Source organism: Musa acuminata, chromosome BXJ1-5, assembly GCF_036884655.1.
Source record: "Musa acuminata AAA Group cultivar baxijiao chromosome BXJ1-5, Cavendish_Baxijiao_AAA, whole genome shotgun sequence".
Taxonomy (NCBI): domain Eukaryota; kingdom Viridiplantae; phylum Streptophyta; class Magnoliopsida; order Zingiberales; family Musaceae; genus Musa; species Musa acuminata.
Window position 1 is genome coordinate 48,279,020 of NC_088331.1, and position 8,481 is coordinate 48,287,500.

The 8,481-nt window shown below is 42.0% G+C and overlaps 3 protein-coding genes and 1 long non-coding RNA gene across 5 annotated transcripts in view; 3 read left to right on the plus strand and 1 right to left on the minus strand.

Annotated features, from left to right (window-relative positions):
- Positions 1–1,838: 1,838 nt before the first annotated feature.
- On the plus strand, positions 1,839–2,979 carry LOC135674857 (protein LURP-one-related 15-like). Of its 2 annotated transcripts, none has more exons than XM_065185102.1 (3): positions 1,839–2,193; positions 2,310–2,627; positions 2,710–2,979. In XM_065185102.1, exons 1-3 carry the CDS (start codon positions 1,939–1,941, stop codon positions 2,854–2,856), a joined length of 720 nt encoding a protein of 239 aa, XP_065041174.1. In that variant the 5' UTR covers positions 1,839–1,938; the 3' UTR covers positions 2,857–2,979. The 2 variants fall into 2 exon arrangements, with proteins under 2 accessions (XP_065041174.1, XP_065041175.1); XM_065185103.1 differs by having other exon boundaries at positions 1,850–2,193; positions 2,400–2,627.
- On the minus strand, positions 2,471–3,398 carry LOC135674859 (uncharacterized). The gene is made up of 2 exons (XR_010513752.1): positions 3,297–3,398; positions 2,471–3,232 (listed from the first exon to the last, which is right to left on the minus strand). It is a non-coding gene; the product is annotated as an uncharacterized LOC135674859 (long non-coding RNA).
- Positions 3,399–5,798: 2,400 nt separating this feature from the next.
- On the plus strand, positions 5,799–6,646 carry LOC135674860 (uncharacterized). Its single transcript, XM_065185104.1, has 3 exons — positions 5,799–5,927; positions 6,077–6,170; positions 6,283–6,646. The coding sequence occupies exons 1-3, from the start codon at positions 5,879–5,881 to the stop codon at positions 6,404–6,406; spliced, it is 267 nt and encodes an 88-aa protein (XP_065041176.1). The 5' UTR covers positions 5,799–5,878; the 3' UTR covers positions 6,407–6,646.
- A 1,220-nt stretch (positions 6,647–7,866) lies between these two features.
- LOC103986068 (BTB/POZ domain-containing protein At1g01640) overlaps positions 7,867–8,481 on the plus strand; it is a 2,017-nt gene continuing 1,402 nt past the window's right edge. Inside the window, exon 1 of the mRNA XM_009403945.3 lies at positions 7,867–8,188. Coding sequence (XP_009402220.2) covers positions 8,006–8,188 — 183 coding nt within the window. The 5' untranslated portion in view covers positions 7,867–8,005. The remainder of the gene's footprint in view (positions 8,189–8,481) is intronic.

Below are 8,481 nucleotides of genomic sequence, written 5' to 3' on the forward strand. Positions count from 1 at the left end.
CTTCACTTTGTGCAACAGATGGCATAGGCGGGCTCATGCATGGGTCACAGGCAGATAGATGCCTGTCCGGAGTTTGTGAAGGAGAAGATATATCATGGGAGTTGATCCATGTTCCATCCTCAAAAGAGATGGACTGTACTTGGATTGGCAGGGAGAGCATGGGGGTACGTACGGATCTAAATAAAGTTAAGGGGTGCCTTCTTCACGAGGCAGGCAGGCAATGGAGACGATACCAAGCTGGCCACCATCATCCGTTTGCTTCTCACACAGCTTATCCTCCTCCGATCCTATGTATCATATCGATCCACTGTCCTAAAATCCTAAGCAAGACAACATACATGAGCAACAGAAAATAAATAAAGCCGCTGGAAACAGAGTGTCACCGACGGCCAACCACGGCAAAACGTATTCGAAGGAGTCAGATCAAACTTCCTCCAAAAGCCACCATATAATAAACCAAAGAAGCAAAGCGATATACATCGTTATCGAAAATTCATTATACAAACGTATACGTATGCTTGTTATCAAATCTAAATCTCGTCAGATTCCATCCAAAAGCACAACCGCTAGCCTATAGAATATGGAGAGAGAGCGAGCGAGAGAGAGAGAGAGAGATGGCATCCCGAAGATCGACCATTTGTAACTCTCTGACCTTGTCTTGCAACGAAAGAATGATCATTTATTATGACGATAAGATTAAGTAAAACCAATGCCATCTTATAAATATAACTAAGATTACTTACTTAATACCCTTAATTTAAATCGTTTTTATAGAATATATATATATATATATATATATATATATATATGTTGATTTTTTGACATTAGGATTGATACGACAACGACAATGATCCTTGTTATCTTATGCAATCGCTCGTCTCTTTTAGCTACCATTTTCTTTGGACCACCTCTCTCCTCCGTTGCTCATCTCACTTCAATCGTCATTCTCTCTCCACCCCCTCTCCTCCGTTCTCACACACATCATCCCTTCACCGAGTATTATAATAAATAAAAAATGAGTTCGAAAAATCAGAACACGGTACAGAATGGACTTACTGTGATAGCAGAACTACCAAATGATATTTTGATGACTAGAAAGAAAAAAAATCAATTTTGGCCTCTCATAAATTCATATTCATCCGCTATTTTGGCCAAGGTTTTTGGCTTGGCTTCCACAGCCTGAAACCTTCATTTGATCCAACATTTATTTATTTGACGTTAGCAACACGCGTGGGTGACCCGTTCGGTGACGTTCCGACGAGTCACGTAGCACAAGTTAATAGATATTTTTATCTGAAGAATAGTCATGGATGGATGTCGATTCGCCTGGTTTGACTAAACTAATGCTTTTCTCTTTCAGTCTGAACTCTTCCGCAAGCCACCAGAATATTGAAGCACAACAGCCAAATTACTGGACCAAGGCTGTGGTCCTGATCCTAGAGACGAACACAACTTTTGTAACCCAAGCATATTTATTTGGTGAGTTTCTTTTAATGCCAAAAAAGACAAAAGGTTATCATCGAGGAGTTCACCGGCAAGGAGCAAAAACTCATGGAGTCACGTCCCGAGGACACAATAGTATATATTTTCGTCATTACAAATATAAAGGGCCAAAAGGATTTCAATAATGGTTGGCCTCTACATCCTCTCCTTGTCAGTAATCGGAAATTTTTTGAGAGGTTTTGTCTTCGTCTACAAGAGACGCATCACGAGACAGCTGTAGGAAAAAGGAAGCTGGTATCGGACGACGAGAGGCGGCTAAATCAATGACTGGGTCTCCTTCGCACATACTAATACACCGACTTTGGATAATCACAAAACTTGGTAAAAGGCTGTGATCACTCGCCTTAGATATAAAAGAGGCCTCAACCTCGACCTCGACCCGACACAAATATCCTTCCCGTCCTCCTTTCCTCCGCCGCTGCAGTTCGAACCCAAATGGCAGCGATGTCGACGCCGACGCCGGCAACGTTCGATGGCCCTGTCGTGGTGGTCGGGCCGCAGTTCTGCGCTCCCCACGTCGTCGATCTCACCGTTACCAAGAAGGCCCTCAGCTTGACGGACAGCGACTTCGCCGTGACGGACGTCAACGGCAACGTGGTGCTTAAGGTGAAGGGCGTCTTCTTCAGCCTCCGCGATCGGTGCGTCCTCCTAGACGCCGCGGGAAATCCTCTCCTCACCCTGCAACAGAAGGTCAAACCTTTACCCTTTCTTCCCAGCAACACTGGTCTGCGGTCGCAATTCTTCTGTGGCTGCTCGACAAGCGCCCTCGATAGATTTCAAGTTTCGCTGAATTCTGTAGAAATCAGCTTTTGCTTGTTGTTGTGATTCACTTGTCGCGGAGTAGTGCTTCGGAAAGCAAAGCGGTGGTGATGATAATTACTATGATGGCCTCTCAGATTTTGAGTGCGCACCGAAGATGGCAAGTGTTCAGAGGAGAGAGCACAGATTCGAAAGACCTGCTGTTCAGCGTCAAGAAGTCCAGGCTGCTGCAATTTAAGACCGAGTTACATGTGATCATGGCTTCCAACACCAACGAGGAGGCGTGTGATTTCAAGATCAAGGGGAGTTACTTTGAGAGGTCATGCACTGTTTATCTCGGGGAATCCAACTCCATCGTAGCCCAAGTAAGAGAAATAATAATAATTAATTATCATCTGTATTCTCACCATCTAATTGATGATGTATATTGATTTGATTTTTCTGTAGATGAGCCGTAAATACACTGTGAAGAACGTGTTACTTGGAAAGGATACGTTCGGTGTGACCGTGTACCCGAACGTGGATTACGCCTTCGTTGCATCGCTCATCGTCATTCTTGACGAAATAAACAAAGATAGATCTGGGCAAGACTGAGACTGTGTCGGGTGGTGTTTGTTGGTTTAATCTGTAAAGACTTGCTTTGATGTATTATCGTAAGATTCCTATCTTTTTATTTATCTTTTGATTAAAATAAAATTAAAAAAAAAATTTAGATCGTGTGGTGTCTTTTGCTATGGGCCCGCCCGTATAATTAATTCTCAGATGAGTTGACTGAAACGTATTTTTACTCTGTTATGAGCGCATATAGAATCTCGTCTCACATGCTTTTTATACTATCTTATCTTCTGAATGAAGTTACTAGCGATCTAATATAAGAAAGAGTACATCTCGCACCTGATGCTGATTTAGCTGCCTGCCATCCGATCCTCGTTCGAGAACACGACCACTGTCCTCCCCGACGACTCCAAAGCTGAAATCTTCATCAGTAAATAAAAACAACTACAGCTACATAAACGTCAAAAGAACCGAGTTACCTGTTTGTGCTGGCTGTGATATCGACAAGGAGCACAAGCTGGCTCTCGAGTTCATGCCGCGCTCCGGATATCGGTGCGGGTCCATTATTGAATCCCAGTTTGGGACGGTGTTGGTTTGATGGGAAAAGTGTGCCGTGTAGCTCCTGGATAGATCGCCAGCAGTACCAGATTCATGAACCTACTACAGGTTTCTTCCTATCCGTCGTCCTCATCCAAATCTCGAACATGCCAGCAGTACCAGATTCATGAACCTACAGACTTCTTCCTATCGTCAACCTCATCCAAATCTCCACGTAATCAAACAACTACATGATTAATGATGATCCTAATCCAAGGGGTCTATGATTAATCTACCGTAAATCACACGCCACGCCACCAAATTAATAAAAATCATAATAAATGTAAATATAGAGTGATAGTTTTATATTTTTTTATATACTCTAATCCTCGATTAATGATTTAAGGATTAATCATCCTATTTTCTCTTTCTCAAACCTATATATATATATATATATATATATATATATATATATATATATATATATATATATATATATATAATCAACTTTTTTCATTCTTCATAGTATCAAAGCTTCTCTTGTCTCAAGCAAGACTTCCCATTCTTAGTTATCCGACGATAGCAATCCCTCTCCACTGATCTGCATTCCGCCCGACGATCTTCTTGGCAATCTTCTTCACACGCCATACATACAATCGAAGGCGAACACCAGTCATCGATGCTAATCTCCTGGGCACCGTTTCCTTTGGGTTCCCTTGTTCTTTGCACCTTTGCATACTTCGTTTAGTATGCTACGTGCGCCAACTGTCTGAGAAGCCATCCTGTTACATGCTCCACCCTTGTTCTTCAGCAGGCTCCCTCCTCACACAACATCAATAACAATGATAAATCTGATCGGACAAGCTACTTTCTCATGCTACAAGTAGATCTAATCTACCCTTTACTATACCTACAACCCTCGCTATAACCAATCTGGTCCTTGCTCTAAAGCACCACCTTCTCCCACCCTTCCTCGTGCCATCTCCTTCAACCATCCAACAATAATGTCTTCTTCCTCTTCTAGTTCTAACACTCTGGTGATTATTCCTTTATAGAATAATAGTTCCTCTTAATCTACAGGATTATCTTTATCAATGTTACAAGGTCACTTTCAAACTCTTGTGACAACTATACATCATAGTGAATTTAGTTCATCAATCTTCTATTTGTATATGATTTACTAGGTTACATCGATGATTCCCTTAATTATCCACCCGAAAATATTCAAATACTAGGAAAATTAATCTTAATGATAAATTCTAATCATATATTATGATTAGTCAAGAGTGTCTTATTCTTAAGCCGTTCAAATCTTAGTTATTGGCTTCATAGCATCGCTAATTTCTTCATACAATACTATAGCAAATGTATGGTCAATGTTACAATCCATTTTTGTCAATTACTCTCGTACTAGTATGCTAGGTCTTTTATATCCTATTGAAAATAACCCAAGAGAATTTATATTACTGACTATATATAAAATCTAAAAATTATTATAAATGACTTGATTTTAATAGATTATTCATTGAATGATGGAGAAGTCATTATTTATACGCCTAAGAGATGCATAAAAGGAATCGACGGTAGCAATTTAAGTATGTGACTCACCAATATCATTTGAAGAACTGTATGATAAGTTGATTGATTAAAAAATATATCTGAAATAAAAATAGAGGAAGACAATACCAACTATCATAATTCAATTTAATAAAAAATATAAATAAAAAAATAATCAAAGCAACAATAACTTCAATCAAGGACCAAACACGCCAACTACTGTGTTTCTCAAGTTCATACTTCTAATCAAATAGTTACTCTTTCACAAAGTTTATCGTTTGTAGGATATTTTAATTGTATCAATTGATAAATCAATATGATTATTGATTAGAGATAAATATGAAATGATAATTTTAGATTTACTATATATATATATATATATATATATATATATATTACATGATCACGATTTGATCATGTAATTAAAAAAATCTTTCTTTTAAATCTGTATTAATATGTATTACTTGGAAATCATTCTCTTTTCCCAATATATTCTTCTTAAACCACGTGCCTCCGGCCCATATGTTTGGCCGATCGCTGCTAGTTTAAACTCTACTTGGACTTCCCAAGTACATCCAGGAACTCTCCTCCCCCCTCGTGTTGCCAAAACCAACGGCAAAAACGCAGCTACACTCAAAAAGACTCCTCAGATCTAATCTCCCACGCGTGCGCGCACACACGCACACACTTTGTGCTCAATTCCGTGGGTATTCGGTTCCCCGACGGTCGCCCACCTCGGACAAAGCAACAGAGGAATCGCGAAACAGAAGGCCTCCGGTCGGTGGTTTTTGGAGTGGTCCTGCGGTTTTACCCGAGACCGGGGGGCGCCACATTCCCACCACACACACAACCCCACATACATATATATATACATATATAGCTATGACCCTTGCTGACCCAGTATCCACCAAAGCTCAACTCGCAAGGACTGAAATTGAACAGCGAGATCGGAATCGGTTCGGTGAAGATGAACTCCCTCAAGTCATGGGTGGCTGAGCACAAACTCACGAGTATCGGTAAGATCACTACACCTTGTGCTTGCAATGGTTCATCAAACAATTTACTTTTCTTTTTTTGCAGCAATCAATCCCCTTCATTCTGCTAACAATACTAGGAGTAGTAAAGGAACTAATTAGTTACGTCTCTAATTTCGTGCCTTGCGTAGGTGCTGTGTGGGCTTCTGCACTGGGATCATCGCTGGCATTGGCACTTAAGAGGTCGCCGACGACCAAGACGAGCCTTCGGCTCATACATGCCAGGTACGTGCAAGGTGTTCCGATCAGTGTACAGGTGGTATATACGGCGGCTGTGAGCTGCAGCCGCAAGGGTGAATCGCGATGACTCAGTGGGAACTTGGTTCATGTGCTACAGGATGCACGCCCAGGCGCTGACGCTGGCGGTGCTCTCCAGCGCCGCCCTGCTGCACTACTACGACACCGACGGCAAGATTGCGATGGATGATGGCGAAAATGTGACCCCGCATTCCTTGGCTTAATTAAGTGACGAGTTGGAGAATAAATGGGTCCGGTGGCGGTGGTCAATTCCGGCGCCTCTACGTATAATTATATGCTTATGCTATTGCACAGCCTGCAGCGTGTGCCACCTTAGCTACTATCTGGTCCAGGTTTTACTTACCGCATCGGGGCTGCTGGATCACAACTGCTGCTTATGGTTTTTTCGTTTGCGCAACCTTTTGCCCTTTGGGCTAAGATCAACAACTGCTGCGATGTACTCACTCGTTGTGACTTCATGTAGAGCTTACGAGGAGATCATACATCCCTCGTATGCCCGTTTATTCTGAAGATTCGGAAAGTTGTTGGATCATCATCGATATACAAGTTAACTTATATTATTAGCACCTCATAATTATGTGGACCGATCACGTTGACGATCCTGTTGAAAAGAATAATGGTGAATGAGAGTTTATAGATAGATGATGGCGGAGGAAGTAGGGACGTCAACATTTAGAATAACAACTCGGAATTGTGTCGGTGGGAATTTGACATGTAACCTAACCCGTGCCTCGTCCCAATAACTAAACCCGACTCTCTTGTTGTCGATGAAAGCTAGATTGGATGAGTTACTGGAGTCAAAATTCTTTACATTTTTGGACAGAAAGAGAGGCACTATTGCCATCACGATGGCATGAACGGCGAGATTTGTGACTCTGCACGCGGTGTCTGATACGTGCACCAAACCAAAAAACATACACGATTAAGTGGTTAGAGCGTCACCCAATTTTGATGCTCCATTGTTTTCCGGCAGTCAGCACGTAGCAGCAGCCTGTCATACAAAACCTTGTGATCGTAGGGCAGTCGATGGCTTATCCTTGCGATGGACCTCCAAGTGACAGGTAAACGAATCAACCCCTCTCCTCCAATCTGCATAAATACCAGCTTGCTGAGCTAACAACATCACTTGTTTATATCGCTGTTTGTTTATTGAGGGAGAGGTGGTGTGAGTCGGAAGGTAGTGCTCGAGATGTGCCCACCTCACACTTTCTCCTCTTTCTTTTCTTCTCCGTCTGGGTTGGAAAGTCGCTCTCGAACCTTTTGGCTAATCATTAATTCTTCCTCGAAGCCCAAACTAGTGGTATATGTCTATCTATCTATCCTCCCATCTCCCGTCAGAAACTTTTTATATGGAGGAGAGGAACCATATCATACCTCCATGTAACTTGGAAAGGTCGGAATAGCCCTCTTCCGCTTCATCCTTCGGTTGGAACTGGGCTTTCGGCATGGCACAAGACTCTTACAGCACGAAAAGAAACATGACCTACTGGATGGAGTAGGCCAGCTAACAATTTTTCTTGTCATACCAATAAAATATTGAGGGAATTTGAGACTTCGCCCGGAGTTATTTAAAAAGGCAATCCTTCTTATCTACTCAAAGATGAGAGATGAGAGCTGAAAGCTGAAAAAGAACACATTTGGAATCAGTTTGGTTAGTACCCACCACCCTACCCTGACTTGAAAATTATGGCACCTCCACATCGCTCCTCTTTGCCAAATATATATATACGTACATATGCACGCGAGCAAGGCAGAGGATTTGTGTTCTCTATGAATGAAAAGCAGAGGAAGGAGATATCATCATGGATTGCTGCGTCTGTAGTCCCATGGCTTCTGTTTACAGGCCTCCGAGGAACACCATCTGCGCCAGCTGCTACCAGGGAGCCAGAAGCATGATTGCCTTCCTGAATGAACACGACAGCTACAGAGAGCATATTACCATCTGTTCTGCCGTCTCCCATGGCTCAAAATCCAGCGCGACAAAGGCAAGCCATCTCTTGTGATTCCTAGTATGATTTTTTTATTTTTTTTTTCTTTCTTCCGAATACATATGATCTTGAGGGCTTTCTTTGGTGGCGGTAAGGGGTTGTCTTTTCCGGTGTTTCTTAGATATTGTTATATGAGGAGTTTATTCCACTCGATGATGTCCCTCGTTCTTGGTGTAAAACGATCGTTCAAAGTTTGTATGTTTTTACCTCGAAAGGTTTCGATTGGTTCTGATGACTATTTCAGTGGATTAGAAGCCTATTTCACTTTCTTCTGCTTTATCATTCCCCCC

Bases quoted from the DNA above. Each gene is read 5' to 3' on its own strand.
- LOC135674857 (XM_065185102.1), top strand. From the start codon at position 1,939: ATGGCAGCGATGTCGACGCCGACGCCGGCAACGTTCGATGGCCCTGTC. The intron at 2,194-2,309 runs GTCAAACCTTTA...TGTAGAAATCAG, and splicing joins TCCTCACCCTGCAACAGAAG to CTTTTGCTTGTTGTTGTGAT. The intron at 2,628-2,709 runs GTAAGAGAAATA...ATTTTTCTGTAG, and splicing joins CCAACTCCATCGTAGCCCAA to ATGAGCCGTAAATACACTGT.
- LOC135674860 (XM_065185104.1), top strand. From the start codon at position 5,879: ATGAACTCCCTCAAGTCATGGGTGGCTGAGCACAAACTCACGAGTATC. The intron at 5,928-6,076 runs GTAAGATCACTA...TGCCTTGCGTAG, and splicing joins GCACAAACTCACGAGTATCG to GTGCTGTGTGGGCTTCTGCA. The intron at 6,171-6,282 runs GTACGTGCAAGG...CATGTGCTACAG, and splicing joins CTTCGGCTCATACATGCCAG to GATGCACGCCCAGGCGCTGA.